The 23,690-nt window shown below is 43.2% G+C and overlaps 1 protein-coding gene across 5 annotated transcripts in view; it reads right to left on the minus strand.

Moving 5' to 3' along the window:
- RNF144B (ring finger protein 144B) overlaps positions 1–23,690 on the minus strand; it is a 178,263-nt gene that overhangs the window by 27,689 nt on the left and 126,884 nt on the right. For all 5 annotated transcript variants that reach the window (XM_019420022.2, XM_019420024.2, XM_019420025.2 and 2 more), the window contains exon 3: positions 10,267–10,371. In XM_019420022.2, the coding sequence (XP_019275567.1) occupies positions 10,267–10,371 (105 nt within the window). The remainder of the gene's footprint in view (positions 1–10,266; positions 10,372–23,690) is intronic.

Consider the following 23,690-nt stretch of genomic DNA (forward strand, 5'->3'; position numbering starts at 1 on the left):
ACAAAAAACAAAAAAACAAAAAAAACCCCTCTGAACTGGGGACAGAAGACATAAGCAGCCAAAGGCATGAGAGGCATTCAGGAATCTGAATTTAGTTCCTTAGTTGTTGATTCATTGTAGGCAGAGGACAAATAACCTAATATTACTTCAACTTCGGGCCAAGGTGACTTGGAGATGCTGTCATCTGGACCCAACAGACCTCGGTGAGGATCTGTGTCTCTATTTTCAACCCCCACCCCCAAAAAAGATCTCATTCTATGGGACAGCCCTGTACTCAATTCGCCTCCATCTAAAATAGTTTCTGGACTGATGAAGAACTTCTTCAAACCCCTCAAAGTCAACTCTTAAAAATTGTTTGTTTGTTTGTTTGTTTGTTTGTTTTTCAATGACATGCAATTTATGTAACAGCTAAGGTCAAATACAGTTTCTGGAAGACAAAGCAAACAGGAGATGAAGTATTTTAGACACAGATGAAATGCTAATGAAAAAGTGACACAAATTAATGCAGCAAAAAGTCAACAACACGAGAGATGGATGTTTAATTTTAAATTAGAAAAATAAATGTCATCAGGGGACACATTACTGCCAACGGGGAAGTCAGAGGTCTCTAATTTGTTTTTGGGTTTTTTTTTTTTTTTTGGTCACTTACTCTACTTTAAATCTATTTATCATTTTTCAGAGATCAAAGATTTTTACGGAATTAAGCCTTCGTAAGGCAAATCTAATTTTTTTCTATTGAAATTTGTGATTAAAAAAAAAAAAGTTAGTTCCATCACACCGTTCTCTTCCCAGTCCCCCACCACTTAGAGGTGCACTTTCTCCATATTCTGCTCCATGATCCAGGAAGAGTATAGCACTGGCTGGAAGCCAGGGATACAGATGAGGAAAGGAGACCCAGAAGGTCCCCTCAAGGAACTTAAATTACTCAGAAGGCAATACCGACACATAAGGTTTTTTTTAATCTGCTCCTTGGGGAACAAAAATCCACATCTTGATCTTACAATTTGTTGGATATTAAGATTAGACTAGTTTTCTGAAATGTTTCTATTATACCCATGGCTTTAGGTCAGAGAAAGCCAGACCTTGTTTAAAAAAAAAAAAAAAAAAAAAAAAAAAAAAAAAAAAAAGATGGCCCAAAGAATTAAAATCCTGGTTCCACTGCCATTTGGAGAAAGTCACCATTGCTCAAGCTTTTTACCTGGAAGTAAATATGTGAGGATAATTATTAAAGGCTCTATCAGGTCACAGGTTAAAGGGCTACTGCTTTAAAAACAAAACAAAACAAAACCCAAAACAATCACAATTACTCTAAAACTGATTGCAAAACTGAAACCCCAACAGAAGAGATTATAAACAGGTGTCTTTTGATATATCACTCTCCTCTTCCTGCCAAAAAAGAAATTCCAAATTGTTCAAAATCATATCAGAATGCTCCTTTTCAACTTTTCTTTTTGGAAATAATTTTAGACTCACGAAGAATTGCAAAACCTAGGTAGAGTTCCTAAATCCCATCCTCCCAACTTTTCCTTCTGTTAACACCTTACATAACCATGGCATGCATGCATGCATTTATTTATTTATTTATTTATTTAGGGAGAGAGAGAAAGCATGCTCGAGAGGCAGGGGCACCGACAGAGGGGGAGAGAGATTCCCAAGCAGGCTCTGCACTCGGGCAGCGCAGAGCCCAACACAGGGCTCGAACTCATGAACTGTGAGATCATGACCTGAGCAGAGATCAAGAGTTGAACACTTTAACCGACTAAGCCACCCAGGCGTCCCATGGCTAATAATTAAAATAATGAAACTTACATTGACACAAAACAAACAACCTGCAAGTCTTATTCAAAGGTCAAAAACTGTCCCACTTATGTCTTTTTTTTTTTCAGTCCAAGATCCTGAATTGCATCTAATTGCTGTGCCTCTCCTTAGCCTTCTCCAATGTGTGGCAAGTCCTCAGTTTGTCTTTGTTTGTTTGACATGTTGGAAGAGTCCAGGCTAGTTATGTTGTACAGTGTTCTCTGATTTGGGTTTGTCTGATGCATTCTCATGATTAGGTTGAGGCTGTGCATTTTTGGCAAGAATATCACAGAAGTGATGTTGAGCCATCAGGAGGTACATGAGGACACCCATCTCATTACTGGCAGTGTTGACTTTTTAGCTTGGTCAAGGTGGTGTCTACCCAATTTCTTCACCCTTTGTCATCAGCAAAGGTTCTTGCAGGGATACATTTTGAGATTCTGCAAATATCCTCTTTCTCATCGTACCTTTGCTCCACTAATTGTTGTATCTATTGATAATTCTCGCCTACAATAGTTATTACTGTGGTAATTGCTTAATGATGATTTTCTATTTCTACCCTTCATTCTGTATTTGTTAATTAGAATTCTAAAAGAAATTTCAGAAATTAGAATTTCTACTGAAAGAAAGAGCTGTCCCTTACTTCCCCAAAGAAGACATCCAGATGGCCAACAGACACACGAAAAAATTCTCAACATCATGCATCATCAGGGAAATACAAATCAAAACCACAATGAGATACCACCTCACACCTGTCAGAATGGCGAACATTAACAACTCAGGCAACAACAGATGTTGGCAAGGATGCGGAGAAAGAGGATCTCTTTTGCATTGTTGGTAGGAATGCAAGCTGGTGCAGCCACTCTGGAAAACAGTACGGAGGTTCCTCAAAAAACGACCCACCAGTAGGTATTTATCCAAGGGATACAGGTGTGCTGTTTCTGAGGGTCACATGCACCCCAATGTTCACAGCAGCACTATCGACAATAGCCAAAGTATGGAAAGAGCCCAAATGTCCATCAGTAGATGAATGGATAAAGAAGATGTGGTGTGTGTGTGTGTGTGTGTGTGTGTGTACATATACACGCGTGCGCACGTGGGCACGCACACACACACACACACACACACACACACACACACACACACTGGAGTATTACTCAGCAATCAAAAAGAATGGAATCTTGCCATCTGCAACTACGTGGTTGGAACCGGAGGGTATTATGCTGAGCGAAATTGGAGACAGACATATCATATGACTTCCCTCATATGAGGAATCTAATATACAAAGCAGATGAACACAAGGAAAGGGAAAGAAAAATAATGTAAAAACAGGGAGGGGGACAAAACATAAGAGACTCTTAAATATAGAGAACAAAGAGGGTTGCTGGAGGGGTTATGGCGGGGGTGATGGGCTGAATGGGTAAGGGGCACTAGGGAATCTATTCCTGAAACCATTGTTGCACTATATGCTAACTAACTTGGATGTAAACTTAAAAATTAATTAATTTAAAAAAAAACAAAGAAAGATCAGTCCCTTCTCTCCCATTTATTATTCATTTATTTATTCAGGTCAGTATGGACTACTGATATTTTTTTTATTCAGTGGGTTCTCATCCACTAATAACCAGACCTACATTCAAGCCGTGGAAACAAACGTTCCTAAGTATCTTCTCAACTACCAACAGGACGATTGCCTCAGATCAACTACTAAAAAATTCTTATCTTGATTTAAAGTGATTTTTTTTTTGCTATTTCTCCTTTGAAATTTATATTAATCTGCCTGTTCAATAAAAAAGAAAAACTTCTCTCTCCTCCTATGAAAAACCACTTTTTCTCATCCTCATCATTCTAGAAATTCTTTCCAAAAAGAAAGAAAATTTAATTCAAAGATAAAATAAGTTCACTTTCATTTTAACAGAACAAAAGCAGTAACATCAGAACAATAAGAACAAAAGCCACTAATTGCCCATAATCTCTATCCTTTTTTTCTGGTAAAAAATTAACCTGAGGATTCAGGTCCTACTTTGCTGAAAGTCTTCACTTTTCCTTTCCACTCCAACTGTAGCCGAGCGTAACCAGGGCTCTCAGGATATACATACACGTCGGGGGGGGGGGGGGGGGGAGGGGGCGTGCTAGAAATGTTACACATGAAGGTTAACTGGATAGACCTAACATTCGCAACTGAGAAGAAATTAAAGGTGAGGCACCCCCTTGTTTACTATATTAACTATGATTATAATATTTGAGCAGACATCACCACCTACACCGACATTAGCCCTACAAAAACCAAAGAAGAAAAAGGGGGGCAGAGAGTGGAGCCTGTTTGCCAGAGAAACATTTATGCCGAAAGCGGTGTATTCCCATAATACTGACAATTGTTCAATATCTTGCAAATAAAATACTATATATGATTAAAATACATATTGTCTTTTAGTCAGGAAAATGAAATGGTTCCAACATCGAAGCTAGGGGTGGGCTTCATGTAAGTACCTCTCATCAAGGTCTAGAAAGCCAGGTGAGAAGAGAAAAAGAAAAAAGAAAAGCCTAGTCTTTACTTGGGTTTGGCCTTTCAAATCATATTTCTGCTACAGTTGCTTTAAAAAATCAAAGAGACCTGGGGCGCCTGGGTGGCTCAGTCAGTTGAGCGCCGACTTCGGCTCAGGTCACGATCTCGCGGTCCGTGAGTTCGAGCCCCGCATCGGGCCCCTGTGCTGACAGCTCAGAGCCCGGAGCCTGTTTCCGATTCTGTGTCTCCCTCTCTCTGACCCTCCCCCATTCATGCTCTGTCTCTCTCTGTCTCAAAAATAAATAAACGTTAAAAAAAAAAAAAAAATCAAAGAGACCCAACAAAGAATACAAGGGACCAGTATATTTGAAGATGGAATTGACCACGAGGAGATCATTATAGCATGTCAAGGCCTTGGCAATTTTTGAGGGGCTATGACTTGCAAAAATACCAGCAAAAAAAAACAGTCCCAGTTTTATGGATAAGTGCCTTACCACACTTACACAAAAATTACCAATGTTTCTTATCTCGACCCAGAAAATAAGAACTGCACTTTCTACCCAAAAAGGAAAAATGGCACATCCATCGAGTGTACTAACCAAGCTCACATCTCCTTCCCTACATACAAGATATGGAACCTGCTGGAAAAAACAAGAGGGTATAACTGTCTGAGAAACCAGAAGGCAGGGCCCTCTGGGGACGTGGAAAAGATGGCGGAAGCTAGAACTCCAGGGCCAGAATTATCCTCACAATTCCCTCAAGAGGGCTGCCTTTGCTACTCTTTATTCACCTGTCTACAGAGGCTTCTGTGCACCTTCCCACACCGTCCCCTGCCTCTCTCCCCCGCGTGCCTGCTCTGTGGGTAAAAGGGATACGCCCATGAGCACATCCACATGGCACATTCAACCCGTTGCTGCTTATTCTTCTTATAGCCGCCTTTAAAGGAAAAGCTCAGAATCAGAAACGTTATTCTCCATTTATAATCGGTTTTTAATTTTTTTTAATGTTTATTTTTGAGAAAGAGAGAGAGTACAAGTCGGGGAGGGGCAGAGAGAAAGAGAGAGAGAGAGAGAGAGGGAGGGAGGGAGGGAGGGAGGCAGGGAGGGAGGGAGACAGACAGAGAATCCTAAGCAGGCTCCGCCCTGTCAGCACAGAGCCCGATGTGGGGCTCGAACCCACAAACCACGAGATCACGACCTGCACGGAAATCAGATGCTCAACCGACTAAGCCACCCAGGCACCCCCATTTATACGCAGTTTTAAAGCAAAGCCTTAAATACATTCTGAAATAAAATTCAACTGGGAATCTCAAGAATATCTATTAACGCCGGCATAGCAGATTTCTTTATCTGTCGCCACCCCAAGTTTCGACTCTTCTCGGGCTAACATGCATCGCAGCCAAAGGTTATGACAGACACACTTTGGTCCCTTCCCGTGCAGATCTTTCAACCGCAGCAACAGGGCTCTGGCTGCCTGCCTGGGCGTCCTCCTCCTCCCTCTCTGCCCCACCTCGCACTGATGATACGAAGGAAGAGTGTGAGAAGAGATGGCAAGTGGGGGCTGTGCTGACGGGGACTCTGTGGGGAACACATGGATCGCTCTAATTCCAGCAACCTTTACCGAAACCACCCCAATAAACATGCAACAGGAGTAAAAACCGTATTTATTTTGCAAACGTAGCTTCAAATTCCTTAGCACGCCACTGCCCCCCGTTCCTCTCTCCTGGTCCTCCACGGTGCCCCACCCTAAAGCTCCTCCTGTAGAAATTCTGCAGCCCCCATTCTTGGTGCATCCTTGCTCTGGTGCATGTGGGGGCTCTAGCAGCCAAATGCAGGCGGGTCATTTCAATGCCCCAGGAGCTAGGGGGAGGGCTGGTTGTTGAGAAGCTGTTCTCGGCCCTCCACTGCCAGCTGGCAGAGAGAGGAAGCTCCATCACTCAGGCCATGTAATGGTAGGTATGTGCTCACCACTCCAAGTTTACAGGCCCCAGACACACGGCTCGGGCTCCCCCAGCAAGTGGCGGGTGCTATTTCCCTTCCACTGTGAGGGAAGGGCTCCATTAGTCATCGCCGTTAGAACAGGGCTACTAACTCCCAGGGGAGGACTTGCCTGAAGTAGAGCTATGAGCAAACAATCTGCGCCCCACCTCTCGTAAGTCCACGGCCGGAAGTACATGATGGTGTAAGGATGGCCAAGTTTTACTCATCCGGGGCCCCCAGCGGGGTGACCTGTAGCCACCGCCTCCCACCAACTTGCGTGACGTGCAAGCAAAGATGCCTTTTCTACTGTTTCCTCCATAAGCCAAGGGTACTTGGATGGGGCATTAAGTGTCTCGCTAATGAAGCTACTCCTGATAAACAAAAGTGCAAGGGCAGAGCCACAGCTGAGCTCATAGGAAGCGGTAGGAAGGCAGGCAGGACCCACAGCGAACAGGAGGCGGACGCCAGGAGCACAGGCAACCACGTGAGTGAGATCTACCCTGGAAAGCATTTGGACAAAAGAGCCTAAATTGCTGGCGTCCCCTGAAGGTAAAGAAATGTTACGCTACCATGCATCTTAGAAGACAATGGATGATGAAGAACCACGCACATGGTAACATAAACAGCAGCAGCACCAAGGGAACTCGAGTCTTAACCATCATTATTTTTAACATGCAAAGTATGTCTCCGCGTTACCTGTATGATTAAACATTTTTTTAAAGGCACAGTAAGTAGTTATAGAGACAGAATCCAGTCAAGCAATGAGTTGGGTGATGCCATTGTGATATACTTGACCATATCTGGATTAAGAGCTATCTATTATAATAACTATGTAAGAGAAAGCTTGATATAAAGGAAGCCAGAAAGGAAGATGGTCCAGCCCAAGTTCACGTGTATGTGGTATCTGCTTTGAAAGGAGTGGTCCCAGGGATGCCTGGGTTAAACATCCAGCTCTCGATTTCGGATCAGGTCATGATCCCACAGTTGAGATGGAGTCCCACGTTGGGCTCTGCATTGGGCATGGAGCCTGCTTAAGATATTCTCTCTCTCTCTCTCTCTCTCTCTCTGTCTCTCCCCTGCTCACACTCTCCAAATTAATCAATGAATTAAAAATTAATTTTTAAAAACAAGTGGCCCCATATAAACTGATAAAGCTACCAAATATCTCTAACATAATACCCTATTCATGTCTCAATTCAAAATGAGAGACCGTCACTACTACCCCCACAATATTTTACTCTGCGGGAAAACACAAGTGGCCAGTTGGTTAGGAACTTTGATTACTACACATCCGTGCCTATCTTTGGTCAGGCTCTTCAGCAAGTGGGTACAGAAACGGTCCTTTAATGCCTTGGGTGCCTTCTTGCTCACCTAATGGGAAACAGACTTTAAGGAATTGAAGAAATAACCATAGTTTTTAGTTCGGAGGATGTTTTTGTTCTGTTTTTTGTCAAATAGCCTTTGGTAATTTCTAAGAGACACTATGGGTTTGTTTGGTTTCCGTACAGCCTAAAAGTTAAAACCGTTTTGAGAGTCAAACTGGGTACACAGAGTACCAGGGAAGTGTGAATGAGGATGTACAACAGGAAAAGGGTAAGAAATAAGACAGGGGTGAGAACTGCAGGGGAGTGTGAAAAGAAAATTCTATACTAAGAAAATCAGAAAAGTCGAACTCTGTTCTAGAGAACGGCAAGACAAACCATGGACCGTCTTCACTCACTTGCCTAAACACATGGGCTCTAACATTTGATAACCCAAGTATCCGTGGCTAGTGGTTACCATCCATTTTTTTAAAAGTCTAGAACCCGCCATGCCACCGAACTTTCCACAATGGTGGAGATGCTGTATTCTGTGGTGTCTAATCAGGCTACCATGAGCCACGTGTGGTTACTACCGAGCACCTGAAACATGACTAGTGCAACCAAAGGAATGAATTTTTAATTTTATTTAATTTTAATTAATTTTAATGTAAGCAGCCACATGGAGCTAGCAGCTACTGGATTGGAGAGCTCAAGGTCCAGAACACAGGAATGTGGCTCATTTCAAATGCCTTTGAAACTTCATCAAACTCTTCATTTCACTTATTTTTAATAGACTTTGCATACATAAATTAACTAAGATTTCCTATGAGACACAGCTCTTGCTGCCTGCTTCATGTCAGGCATTTGACTTACTAGAACTATCTTACTTGTCACCAGGTTAATTGCCACTCTGCTAGATCAGAAGCTTCAGGAGGGCAATGCTGGGCCGGCCTTACTCGAGTCTACTGCATGCTTAGGAAACACAGCTCACTGATGAGAGTATCAGAGAAGCAAATCAAAGAGGAAGCATCTTTTCTAGAAGGACTGTGCATAGAACGATGCTCCTGAACCCCCAAGGCTTATTTTAAAACCCATTTCCAAGTTGTACAAATCAATAGTATCCTTGGTAGCTAACTCAATCTTTCTCCACTTTAATTTCCTTCCACCCTTTCCTCAAACAAAAGTAACCAATATTTCTCACCTCAGGATTATGTATTCAAGATTACTTTTTTATCAAAAAATTCAATTATTTCATGGTTTTCCTAAAATGAATCACTTCTAAACCATTATGTATTCTTTTCATTTTTCCCTAAAAACCATGTCAAGCTTACTTGCACCACCTCAGTGATAGTCTATAAGCCAAACATGGGAGACCCAGATGCAGAATGATTACAAAGGGTCTATTAACATCTTTTGGACTGTTTAGCTTACAGATCAAAGGATATGTATGTAACAGAATATGTATTTGTAAACAAAGCATATCCACACACGCATACATATCCACACACATATACGTATATATTTCCACATATACATATACATACCACTGAGTCTCCAAGTCCTTTATCATATCATCTACCTACCTCATTCCACTTTTTTTTTTTCAATGTTTATTTATTTTCGAGAGACAGGGAGAGACAGAGCATGAGCATGGGAGGGGCAGAGAGAGAGAGACACACACACACACACACACACAGAATCCGAAGCAGGCTCCAGGCTCTGAGCTGTCAGCACAGAGCCCGACGTGGGGCTTGAACCCATGAACCATGAGATCATGACCTGAGCCAAAGTCGGATGCTTAACCGACTGAGCCACCCAGGCGCCCCTACCTCATTCCACTCTTAAAGCCAAATAGTTATGGTGGCCAGAAAGAACTGGATTAGAATTCTAGCTCTTCTACTTTTTAGATACGCACTCTTGGGAAAATTACTTAAACCCTCTGGGCTCCCATTTCCTAAGTTTGGTGAAGGGATTGGATGGTATACCAGCTACGAATGATTCCAGAAGAGCACCTGATGCACAGTGTTTGCCGAATGAATAACTGATTTCCTCTGTTTCTTGGGCCCTCTTTCCCAGGCTTACAAATTTCCCCAAAATGGGCAAGAGCTGGTTATCCTCTGATTTAAAGTGAGCAGGACTTGAAGATTAAAAGCAGATTCAAGGGCAAGCTAATGATCAGGGATTGAAGAAACGAAGCAAAGAGATCACAGTCTTAAGAAAATGGGGGAAGAACTCACTCAAAAAAGACATTTCTGATGCCCAACAAAGATCAAACGAAACTCCTGTGGAAATCGTCCGACTCAGTCTACCTTTGTAGGATGGCACTATTTCTAATGTCTATAACTGGTTGAAATCTGTCATCTGTTTATCTTTAAAGTATTAAAGATCACAAGACTCCTCGTTACTCAGCCTCCATAGCACACATTTGGTAAATGTGGTTTCTAGCACCTTCGCCCATTCTCGAGCTTCTCCAACACTCAGACGGCATTTATAAACAGATCTGAGATACAGCTTTAACACCTTATATGAAGGATCCATAGGTATGCAGAAATCAAGTACTCCTTTAAAAAGTTAGCCTCTGTATTTTGTGTCTAGACTCCCTGGTGGGGAAGTACATAAAGAGTCAAGATCCTACGGAATAATGTCAACAGGAAAGGGGGAAGGGCACGGCACTCATCCGTACCTCCGCTTCCTGCAGGATCCCGCGGCCGAGGCACACCGTGTCGGGGCAAGAGATGGGAGACCCGCATCCCTCTCGGATTGCCAGCTGCAGGTACTGCTTCAAGCACTAGAAGTTAAGAAGAAAAAAGACAATTACCCATCGCATTACAGTAGCACCAAGGTTATGTAACCGCTGCTGCCTCTTCCTTCCTTCCTTGGCAGTCCTGGGGCTCTTGGACTCAGGAAACATCAGTTATCCCAAGTGTGAACAGTAAGAGCCATCACTTTGGAAAGAAGGCAAGACAGGCGATTAATTATGTATGACCTCAATATCGAGTTTATTCAAGGCCACAAGTCAAACTCCTGTAAGCTCACACATTTTATCCCCCACAGGTTTGGCAAAGAAGAACCACTCTTTTGCACTAATGGCAAATGCCTTCTCTTTACTTTTTCTCTTTTTTAACTTCTATGACTTCCTAATTCCGTTCTTACCTAGTAGTCCTTTGCCCCAAAGTAGAACCCTGTGACTCTCATGCAGAGAGAGCCAGACAGAATCAAAATACAGCTGATCCTTGAACAACACAGGTTTGAACTGCATGGGCCCACTGATATGTAGGGTTTTTTTTAATAAATACGGTCCAGTACAGCAAATGTATTTTGTCTTATGATTTTCTTAATATTTTCTGTAGCCTACTTTATTGCAAGAATACAGTATATAATACATATACAAAACGTGCTAATCAACTGTTTATCAGGAAGGCTTCTAGTCAACAGTAGGCAAGTTTTGGGAGAGTCAAAAGTTATATGTAGATCTTCAACTTCATGGGAGGGGTGTCGGAGCCCCTAACCCCTGTGTGATTCAAGGGTCAATTGTAAGATTAAGGCACTGACTTATGTAGGAACACTCATAATAGCAAATACACCTGGGAAATATAATGTCAAAGACAATTTGGGAGAATGAGACCTTCCCAAAACTATGGGCTTTGGTGGATGCTTTGGTGAGGAGGTTTGAGTAGAACCTGGGGAAAGAAGAAACTGGATTGAAAAAAGAAATCCAGAAAGAAGAGGGATAATACCAAGAACAAATTTAGTCTTCTCACTGCCTGTTGTACCTGGATCGTGGGTAGTGGATGAAGACGGGGTCAGACTGAGAAGGCAGGAGAGGGGCTGGCAGCATTAGGGAAACCTCCGAGTCCCCCCTTCTCCCTCCCAACCCAGCCCAACACACCCACAGGAGATTGAGGGCCACCGTTCCAGAAGACGAACTCTTAGGAAATCCGGAAGTTGATCTTCTCAATTTTGCTCATAATTGGTGAGCTCTGTGTGCATGACGAAAGGTCAAGCACACATGTTGGAGGACAACACCGAAAAAATACATAAGCTAGTCGATGAATTAATGATTCTTCTAAAGTGGTGATCATTTAAAACTGAGTTCAGATTTTTCAAATTTATACACTTATGTATCAACCTGCCTCATTACAAATATTGCTATTGTACCAACCTTTTATAAAAGCTTAACTACTGGGGCACCTGGGTGGCTCAGTCTTCTAGGCATCCGACTCTTGATTTCAGCTGAGGTCATGATCTCAGGGTTCGTGAGTTCGAGCCCCATGTTGGGCTCCATGCTGACAGTGCGAAGCCTGCTTGGGAGTCTCTCTCTCCACGCACCGCCCCAGGGCCTCCGTCTTCCCTTCCCCCGCTCACAGGCGCACTATCTCTCTCTCTCTCTCTCAAAATGAGTAAACATTTAAAAAAAAAAAAAAAAAAAAGCTTAATAGGGGCACCTGGGTAGCTCAGTCAGTTAAGCGTCTGATTTTGGCTCAGGTCATGATCTCGTGGTTCATGAGTTCGAGCCCCGTGTTGGCCTCTGTGCTGACAGCTCAGAGCCTGGAGCCTGCTTCAGATTCTGTGTCTCCCTCTCTCTCTGCCCCTCCCCTACTCGTGCTCTGTCTCTCTCAAAAATAAATAAACATTAAAAAAAAAACAAAGTAAAAAAATTTTAAAAAGCTTAATATTAAATAAATTCTATGGTCAGAATACTGATGCTGTAATACTGAACCCATTCTGAACCCAATTATAAATGATCACCACTTTATAAACTATGCTAAATTCTACAATGGAATACTGAGGAATCATGAAAAATGTTTTCAAATGGTGTTTAAAGACATGGAGAGATGCTCAGTATGAATTGGAAAAGAAAAGACGATTTGGTATGAACTGGAGAATAAAGACATCTGGGAACAGGGGTCCTTCTAAGGAGTTCCTCCGGCAGTGGACTGCATATAGGTACTGTATTTTAGCTCTTACTTTCTTGTTGGAGACAACGGTGAACGATCATTTGCTCTAGGAGTTACTGCGCTAAACATGGTCTCTTGTACCAAGAAGAAGGGGAAACACAGGAGAGCCAGAGCAAGGAAATGCGGGGAAGAATTTCAGGGCACAGGCCAAACTCGAGAGGAGCAGCAAAGCTGGCTCACAGAAAGGAGGGCCACACCAAGGGACGAGTGAATCAACGATGCGAAGGCCTGTCCACCGGCTCTGCTCCTAAGGACCTCTCTGCCATCCCTGTGCCACACAGACTCCAGTGTGACCACCCTGATACCCACAGCTGCCCCTTGACATTTGAGCAGAGAGACTCTGAAAATGTACGGTCTCTAGGCTCAGGGGGGAGGTATCTGAGAAAACAGAGTGAACTGTGCCGTGAACGCCTGTCAGAATATCTGGGCCCTAGCCATGGTTCCACTCCATCAGGTGACAAGAGGAAAGTTACTTAAACTGCTCCCCAGACTTGCTTCTCTTAATTGAAAAAACAACCAACAACAATACCTGTTATGGTTACCTCACAGGGCTTAAAACCCTCGTACACACAAACACAAACCTGTAATACTGTATACGGGAACCCTTTGAAAATTCTTAAATTGCAGGGTATTTGGTTTTATTTCTACCTCCACATGATCTTAGACTTTCTAGCGGAAGCTTTCTGGGGAAATGTTAATCCTTTGGCCTTCTGAGATTACCCTTTCTCCACTCCCTTCAGAAAACCAGTTAAGTCACTGTGGTACAGAAGCTCCATAAACAGAACAGCTATTTGTAACAGAACATCATATATACCTCTATTCAAGCCTCTCCTCAGAACTATTTGCATCCAGGGGCACCTGGGTGGCTCAGTTGGTTAAGCGTCCGACCTTAGCTCAGGTCATGATCTCCCAGTTCGTGGGTTCGAGCCCTGTTTTGGGCTCTGTGCTGACAGCTCAGAGCCTGGAGCCTGCTTCGGATTTTGTATCCCCCCTCTCTCTGCCCCTCCTCCATTCATGCTCTTTCTCAAAACTAAACATTAAAAAAAATTAAAAAAGAACTATTTGCATCTACTGAAAAAGCTTAGAGTTAAATACAAACTATAGACCATGTGAGCCTGTACAGGCAAAAAAAAAAAAAAAAAAAATCATTTCAATGTATATTGCAAACTTGTAAAATTGAACTATAAGCTTTCCCAAGAGTTTACAACAGATTTTTTTTAATTTTTTAAGTTTATTTATTTTGAGAGAGAGAGCAAGTGAGCAGGGGCGGGGCAGAGAGAGGGAGGGAGAGAATCCCAAGCAGGCTCCCCACTGTCAGCACACAGTCTAATGCGGGGCTTGAACCCACGAACTGTGAGAACATGACCTGAGGCAAGATCAAGAGTCAGACGCTTAACTGAGGCACCCAGGCACCCCTGCAACAGATATTCTATTTGTTAATGTCATGTTCTTGGGTACGGCAACCACGACATGTAAACCCAGTAACTTCTCAAGCTGCCATCAAGGACTCTTGTGGCCACAATACCACGTGAACCATGATTTTAGGAGAGAAGTTACAGCTGTATACACTGACTACAGGGTATAATATATACGTATATACCCTACACGCCCTTTTAATTCTGAGAAACACTGGTCTGAGACGGAGGTATGTACCATAAGCTGCCAAGTGTTGCGATGACAGAACCTGACTCCCCATCACTGTGAGCCTGCATTTCTAGTCAAAGGCAAAGAGGGACAAGACCCGGTGATTGTTTCTTATTGAATTTTCAAGTGCCTTCAGTTCGTTGGATGTCTTTCGTTACCTTTCACTAAAAATTGAACCTCAAACCCTCCCTCTCTTCCTCAAGACCTCTGGCTGAAGCATCTAGACCGTAAATGAAGGCAGAAAGAAAGAGAAAAAAGAAAACTACCACCATGGAGTCACATTAAAAAACAAAAACGACATTTCTAGGCAGACAGCCCCTCCTCTGCTATCCTGCCTGCCGCTCCCTCACGGTGTATTCTACAAGCTTCTATCTCCTAGTCCTGCCTCAGGTGAGTTCTTTCACCACCCGCGACTCGGGCCTCCATTGGATGGTCACCCCACATCTGGGGGTCCTCCCGGGGAACCTCTGCCAGGACGGGGTCAGGGCTCTCCCCCGGTTCTGGGGACTTTCTCTGGTGGCTGGACTGTAGCACTCCTTGCAGAACTGACCACCTCCCGCCAAGGTTACTCCTGGGTGAGGATCTGAAGCCCCAGGGGGAACCACCCTGATGCCCAGGCCCAAAAGGGTGAGGGTTTGGTCCTCTTGCCCTTCAGAGGGATCCTTCCCTCCCTCTCCTTTCTCTCTCTGCAGCCCTTCCTAGGCCTCCCCCTAGTCCTCCTCAGACAACTGAAGGTCTCTGGCCAAGGCAGCTCCCTGGTGTGGCCTGAAGGTCTGAGAGCAAACAGGTCAGCCTGTCCCCGCCTGTGAGGGTCAAAGACCCCTTTTCTCCCCCCACCCCCACCCGCAAGGGCTCCATTCCCAGCTGGCAAGAGCAGCTCAGCCAGGGCAAATCCACACACGCTATGGTCTCATGGCTGACTCGGGCCTCCAAGGTTCCCTTTACCCCTCGTGGATCTGGCCACCATCTTGATCTACAGGCAAGGTCCACCCCTACACGTCTGAGTGAATCCCACAGTTCCACAGACAAGTGAAGATTCACCAAAGATCCCAGCCCACACCACGAGGGTCCCCTCCCGCTGTATCCCACGGACCCGGGCACCACAAAGTTTCACCTAGCTCGCCTATCAGCACGTTAATCTAATACCATGCTCTGGTCTCTAACTGCACAGAACCCTTGGTGGACGGACACATTTAGGGAGGGATAGTGTGTACATCCCCGCCCCCTTCCCGAACGAAGCAGCTAGTGAAGAGGAGACCTCCATCCAAATGCCAAAGATCTGTCATTGTCCATCTGTCTGGGGGGAACGCGGAGACTGCCTTAGGCAACAGGCTTGAGCAATGGAAACCTGGGTAAGAGAAAAGTGCCCACGGTGACCACTGAGCTGAACGCAAACAGGCTCCTTAAGTGACCCCCTCAAAACAGCCAGAAGCCCTAGCTGACCAATGGGCTACTTGCAAGCGGGTACTGGTACCAAAAAAGGAAAATGCCAGATGTTCCCATACCCCCCACCTCTCTCCTTAAGCACAGCCCCCACCACCTCTGCCTCCTGGAAGACCATCTCTCCCTTGCTGTCCTGCCCACTGCTCCTTTGCAGTGTATGCAATCAACTCTCATTTACTTTTTTTTTTTAATTACATTCCATTAAGTAATAGCATTAAACAGACGCCTAAATATGCAATATTCCTAACAGCTAATAAATTCTAAGGGAAATGTTTTAAACAGTACTTTTTGAAAATACTGATGACCCAAAAAAAGGAAACAGTTTTTTCTTTGAAATAGTCGACATTCCACTTACTGTGGTAGAACACAGAAACATTCTCAGGCCCTGAAGCGTCATGTGTAATGATAAGGATTGTTCTGTCCCCCAAATCCTGTCCTTGCCCTGCATTCTCTCGCTCTGTGAATGGCACGTGATTCCACCCAGCCGCACCCCAGCAACGTACGGATCCTCTATGGCACCTCTTTCTCTTACCCCTGCATCCAGTAAATGCCTAGGAGATGTCCTCGTCAGGCTGTCTAACCACACCCTCACAGCTACCAGAGCTTCTGAATCCCCCTTCTCCACCTGACCTGCTGCCCCACATCCCCGGTCTTCCCCATCTCAGTAAATGGAACCAAGTACCCAGTTACTCAGCCAGAACAAAAACGAAGACGTCCCGGATTCCTCTCTTTCTCAAATGCTACAACCAAAACGTGTCCTACATCTAAACATCTCTCACCACTCCAAGGCACAGTCACCCCTTTCCAAGACCTCTGCGATAGCTTTCCTGCTGGCCTCTGCTCCACACAGAAGCCAAGGTGCTCTTTCTACGCCTTTCTAAAACATAAATCATGTTTTATTCTCCTGCCCCAAACCCTCCAATGAGTGTGCATCTCATGTAGACGGCCTCTCCGACTCCTTACCATGGCTCACAAGGTCCTACCTGTTCTAACTCCCAGCTACTGTTCTGAGTTCATTTCTACCACATTCCTTTACTCTGGGAATAGGAATCTGCTCACTACATGTCCGACCTGCTCTTGATGTCTTCTCCCTGGGATGCCCTTCCCCCCAGATGGCTCGGTCTTGCGTCCTTCAGAACTCTGCTCAGTGGTGTCTCCTCAGATAGGCCTCACTGGCTAAAAAGGCCCACCTTTCCTTCCCATCAGGCCTTCTCACCCTGCTTGGTTTTTCTTCACAGCACTTACCATTACCTGTGTATCATCTTGTTGGCTCCCTAGAAATTCAGCTCCAAGTACAGGGACACTGTCTTATTCTCTGATGGATCCAAAAAGAAAACACACGTAGAAGGTACTTACAGAACACATGATTGCACAACTTAACACACTGCGAAGTCCTACCCATCCCTTTTCTGAAGTACTGATTAGGACTGTTCAAATCTCTCAAGCTTTTCTGCCCTGCCCCTAGGCCACTTTCCATTACCCCTTACCTGGGCTTCGGCCTTCGTTCGTCTATTAGTTTTCGCATATCTGTTTTTGCCTCTCGTTAATTCTCCACACTGATGGCAAAAGGAACCTTTATAAAATCTAAATCTGAGGGGTGCTCTGGTGGCTCAGTCGGTTAAGCATCCGACTCTTGATTTCGGCTCAGGTCACGATCTCACAGTTCATGAGATCGAGTCCCAAGTCGGGGCTACACTTGGTGTGGAGCCTGCTTCAGAGTCTCTCTCTCTCTCAAAATAAACAAACTTAAAAAAATCTAAATCTGATCCATTCTGTCACCTGTTTACAACCTTCCAAGACTGAAGACACTCTAGGTCTCCTTTGTAGCACTCATTATGATTAGGACTTAAAAATTAGGTGTATATAATTACGCAGCTACGAAAATCTCACTCTCTCCACTCAGAATTGACAGTTCACTTTGTCAACGTTACAAGAAATTTCAACCTTTACATTTCTTTCATGAAAACCTTGTCTCTAGAATGATCCGGTCACCATTCACAAATAATTAGTGCAGGAGGATTTTAACACAGGCTAGTCAGATAAGGCAGTAGTTTCCTAGCAGAGGGCAGAGCTTTGAAAGGATAGAAGACAGGTATGTTTTGATAGATAAGAAACACTGGAAACTAGTGCACACTGATGGGAAGGGCAGCTGTGATACTGTGATTTCTAATAAGAAACACAAATACATCCTTCCCATTTCCAGCACAGAGCTGCTAAAACCCTTGGAATCTCCAGAGTAGCGAGAGAGATAAAGGTGTCTTTTTGTTAATGAAGTGATTCTGGGATGCCCCTGGGTCACCTGCGGGCTGGTTGCTAATGGCACCAACCCCATGAGTAGAGGCCCGGAGCTTTTAGTCCTACCCATCGAGCTCCAGGAAGGGGAGAGAGATTGGAGGTTACATCATTGGCCATTGGTGATTGATTCAATCAGTCACACCTATGTAATGAAGCCTCCATGAAAACCCAAAAGGCTGGTTTCAGAGAGCTTACTGGTTGGTGAACACACAGAGATTTGGTAAGAGTGATGCACTTCAGGGGCCATGAAAGCTTCATGCTCTTCCCCCACACCTTGCCCTGTGTGTGTCTTCCTTCTGGGTGTCCCTGAGTTCTGCCCTTTTATCATAAGCCAGTAATCTAGTAAGTAAAATGCTTCTCCGAGTTCCTCTGGCAAATCCATTGAAGCCAAGGAGGTCGTCATGGGAACCCTGGATTCACGTCTAGTCAATCAAAAGTGCAGTTAACAACCAGGGCTTGTGACTGGCACCCAAAGTTGGGAGACTCCTTTGATCCAGACTTGTTTGGATAAATGTCTATTCAGATCCTTTGCCCTTTAATTGGGCGATTTGTGTTTTTATTATTGAGCTATAAGAATTCTTTGTATACTCTGCAGGTGTCCCGTATCAGATATGGTTTGCAAATATTTTCTCCCAAGTTGTGGCTTATCTTTTCATGTTCTTGAGGATGTCCATCATAAGGGTTTTTAACTTTGATGAAGTCCAATTTTTTTTCTTTTGTTCATATCTATCTGAGTTAATGTTTGTCCAAGGTGTGAAGAAACAGTCCAACTTGATTCTTTTGCCAATGGACATCCAGTTATCCCAGCACCATTTATTGAAAAACTATTCTTTCCTGCTTTGAATTGCCTTGGCACCTTCGATGGAAATCAATTGACAATGAACATGAGAATTTATTTCTGGAACTGTCAATTCTATTCCATTGATCAACCTGTCTATCCTTAAGGCAGTGTTACATGGTTGTGATTATCATAGTGCTACAGTTAAGTGTGACATCTGGGAAGAGGGTTCTCCAACTTTATTCTTTTACAAGATTGTTTTGGCTATTCTAGGACTCTTAATTTCCCATGTGAAATTTAGGATAAGCTTATCAGTTTCCACAAAGAAGATCTTTGGGATTTTGATAGGAATCCTACCTCCAGATCCATTCTGCTGCCATTTTAACAATACAGGCATACGTCATGTATTGTGCTTCACAGATATTACATTTTTTACAAACTGAAGGCTCATGGCAACCCTGTACTGAGCAAGACAATCAGTGCCATTTTTCCAACACCATTTGCCCACCTGATGTCTCTGTGTCACATTTGGGTAATTCTTGCCCTATTTCAAACCTTGTCATTAGTATTATATTTGTTATGGGGATCTGTGATCGGTGATTATGACTTGCTGAAAGCTCAGAGGATGGTTAGCATTTTTTGCCATAAAGTATTTTTGTTGCTGTTGTTGCTGTTTTGCTTGTTTTGTTATGAGACAGAGAGAGTGTGTGAATGCAAGCAGGGGAAAAGTGGAGGGGGGGGAGGGGAGAGAAGGGGTAGGGAGGGGAGAGAGAGAGAGAGGGAGAGGGAGAGAGAGAGAAAGAGACAGAGAGAATCTTGAGCAGGTTCCACACTTTCAGGGTGGAGCCCGACCACAGGGCTCAATCCCACGACCCTGGTATCATGACCTGAGCTGAAATCCAGAATCAGATGTTCCAGCAATAAAGTATTTTTAAATTAAGCAATGTGCATAGCTTTTTTTTAGATACAATGCTACTGTTCACTTAAAAGACTACAGTATAGTGTAAACATCACTTTTATATGCTCTGAGAAATGAAAGAATTTGTTTGACTTGCTTTATTGCAACATTTGCTGTATTGTGGTGGTCTGGAACCAAACGTGCAATATCTCCCAAGTATGCCTGTATTAATAAGTCTCTTAATCATGAATATTGAGTGTCTGTCTGTTTAGTCTTCTTGAATTTCTTTCAGTGATGTTTTGTAGTCTTCGGAGTATGAATTCTGTACCTCTTTTGTTAAATTTATTCCTAAGTATTTTATTCCTTTTGAACTTATTGCCAATGATTGTCTTAATGTGCCATTACATTATCCTTTGCTAGTGTACAGAAAGACAACTAATTTTTGTGTACTGATCTTGCAGTCTTGCTAAACTGGCATCAGTGTTTTCAAACTCTCAGTGATTCCAATATGCAACCAAGTCTGAAAACCTCTAGTTCAATTCAATCCATGCTCTCAAGTCTAATCAAGGAAGATGTGTCCATTATCACTGCCTTTAAGTTATTTTGTAATATTCAGAAATATGAGCTCCACAGGAAGGAAAGAATCTTTTTCTTGCCTTATTTTTTTAATTTTTATTTTATTTTATTTATTTATTTAAATATGAAATTTATTGTCAAACTGGTTTCCATACAACACCCAGTGCTCATCCCAACAGGTGCCCTCCTCAATACCCATCACCCACCAAAAGAATCCTTTCTAACCAACATGTCCATAGGGAATACCTGCATTCAGCTAGTTCCAGAAGAAACAGTAAAGGAAGCCTAAGAAGGAAGTTACATGTGCAAAAGTTAAAGCTCTAATTGAGATCCTTTAAATACTAAACCCAAAATAGTGCTGTTCCTGTTTTTGGAAAAGGGTACTGAGATCCACCTTGTAAGTTTGAGAACAGTCATTCAATATGGGAGATTAAGTCTGGTCCCCAATAAAAAGTACCTCCAGTTCCCACCAAGCAAGAGTGATCAAACACTTCTATCTTTACATCAGGTGACCATGAAACACCTAAATTAAGAAACTCAGTGATGGAAATAGCCCTGAAGAGAAATGCACTGGAAATGCTACAGACCGATCCAGGCTGCACAATGAAGGGAATCCAATCTGCTAGACTGTAAGCACCTTTTGATCAGAGCAGGGAGCAGCCATTAGCCTCGTAAAGATCTGTTTTCAGCACAAGTAATCCAATAACTCTCCGACTGACCTCTCAGAGGCTTTCCCTTCTCTCTGCCCAGGGTTACCTTTCTTAACAGAGGGAGCCCCAGTTTTCATACTAGTTCCAAAGAAATCTGTCTGTGCCAGGTGCTCTCAAACCTTATACCCGTATACCCAGAAAAGCAACCAATGGTTCCAGGAGAAAGCAAGCAAGAAGCCTGGCCAAGTTTACATCCTTCCATTTCCTCCAAAGAAACATTAGCCCTCAGAACTGCCAGCCCTCAGCTGGCCCCGAGGTCCCAGCCAACAGGCCTAAGAAAGGCAGTGAGAATAAACACAGCCCAGATGAAACATCGGGAGATTCCACTGAACTCATTTATCGCTGTCTTCCTCCCTTCCTCCTGTGTACCTAAAGAGTCCCTACTTGAACTCTCAGGCAGCCTTTCTGACTCTCCCAGAACACACGTAAGGCCTTTAGCAATACAGAAAGAAGCAAACACCAAATTAATAAAGGGTCAAAAAAACCTTGAGCCATGATATAGGGCTATGCAAGTTATCTGCATAAAATATAACCATTCAACCAATCTGCATCAACCAATATCTGCATAAAATATAACCATTCAACCAATCCAAGTAAGCCTAGTAAAGAATGTGGTCCTCACATTTTACTAGAGAATTAACAAACGAGCATCCATATCCATTTATCCATACGATGGGTGGGTGGACAGATGAAGGATAAAGCAAGTAGAGTAAAAATTTAATGTTAGAATCTAAGATATGGTGGGAATATGGATATTGTTAAAATTCTGTACACCTTTGTTGTACGTTTGAAAAGTTCCATAACAAACTGTTGTACCAATTTTTTTTAAGTTTATTTATTCTTGAGAGAGAGAGGACAAAGGAGCAGACAGAGAGGGAGACAGAGAATCCCAAGCAGGTTCCCCAATGTCAGCACAGAGTCCAACAAGGGGCTCAATCTCATGAACTGTGAGATCGTGACCTGTGCCAAAATCAGGAGTCAGACACTTAACCAACTGGGCCACCCAGGCGCCCCTGTTGTACGAATTTTTACGTTAAAAAGAAAACAAATTACACCGTTCACCAAATTTTAATTTTGGTGAACATATTTTAATGTTCCTTAAAGTTAGAATCATCTGTGTTACAGTTTATATAAAACCCCAGTATCTGTATTACTATTTAAACCAGAGTTTGAATAAATTAGAATGAAATGCAATCTTAATTAAAATCAATGGCAGAAATATTATCTAAATTTTTGAAAGTTTTCAAAAATATTTACATTTGTATAAATGAGATAAGGAAGCTAACTCATTATGAGCTACATTTTTTTTCTACAGGGTATAAGCTACAAAGCCAGCATGCAAAAGAGTTCACATCAATGACCAGAGGTTTGATAACAGTGATGCTTAGTTTTTTTTAAGAGGATATCGTTTCTCTGCATAGAGTACTAGTGAGAAACAATGTACTATCAGTTTAGAAGAGACATAAACCTTAAGCCAACTTCCTTGGCTACATTTACAAAAGAGAATTTATTAGATTTAAGAAATGTGAACTCCAGGGGTGCCTGGGTAGCTCAGTCGGTTGAATGTACGACTCTTGATTTCAGCTCAGGTCATGATCCCAAGATTGTGGGATAGAGCCCCACATCAGGCTCCGTGCTGAGCATGGATCCTGAAGATTCTCTCTCTGTCTGTCTGTCTCTCTGTCTCTGTCTCTCTCCCCCCCCCCCCCGCCGCCCTTCTCTAAAATAAAATTAAAAAAGTGAACTCTGAACAAGTAGAAAAGCTTGGATTAACGGTGACTAGGTTGAATATGAGCAATCTTGTAATATTCAAAATTAATTCAGATGATGTAATTCAACCACTGCATCACATAATCAGAATATCTTTCTACTTATAACTGAAGTGGTACCAGGTTGCAACCATTTCCTCATCTCATAATTTTTCCCCAAGACTTTATTCTGCAAAAACGTGAATGTTTGACATTCCTGAAAAGCAAGTTTCTAGAAATCTGGGGATTTTGTACGTGGTGCTTACTTTTCTTCACATTAATTGCCGTAATTGGAACCAGTCTTCCTTTTCTTTCACTTAGTAAATCCACAGGCTTGCACAGCCAAGACTGCCCTTGACTGTCTTGTTAAAAATCTAACCCAGTTACGATCCTTCAACAGCCACTTTCCAAATATCCTGAGTTAGCACCATATTCTAGCAAATTAGAAGATTAGGCAAACATCATAAGTCAAACCCATATGACCAGTTGTTTCAGAAATGTGTCAGTGGTCACAAATGAGACAGAGAGAGCAAATGTATTTGACAGTACATGATGGTGAGCAATTCATTTGTGCTTCACCATAAGAGAGCTCTGCACAGACCCCCAGGCCAGGGCATCAGAACCCCTAGAGGATGGACAGAAACACAGACAACTGGGCTCCACCCCCCAGAGTTTCTGTTTTAGTAGGCTGAGGATGGGGGTCAGCTACAGAGAGACAGACAGACAGACAGACACACAGAATCCGAAGCAGGCTCCAGGCTGATGACCTGTGATGACCACAGAGCCTGATGCAGGACTCAAACTCAAGAACTGTGAGATCATGACCTGAGCCGAAGTCAGATGTTTAACTGACTGAGCCACCCAGGCACCCCAAGAATTTGCAATTCTAACAAGTTCACAGCTGCTGCTTTGAGGACTACCCTTTGGGAACCAATGGCCTACGACTACAGAAACGAATTTGATGGGGATGACAGTATCTGTCAAACTCCAGTGGTAGCTGTGATAGGTGTCTTAAAATTATCTCATTTACTCTTCACAGCAACTCTAGGACTAGTAT

Source organism: Panthera pardus, unplaced genomic scaffold (assembly GCF_024362965.1).
Source record: "Panthera pardus isolate Hobbes unplaced genomic scaffold, ASM2436296v1 HiC_scaffold_17, whole genome shotgun sequence".
Lineage (NCBI taxonomy): Eukaryota > Metazoa > Chordata > Mammalia > Carnivora > Felidae > Panthera > Panthera pardus.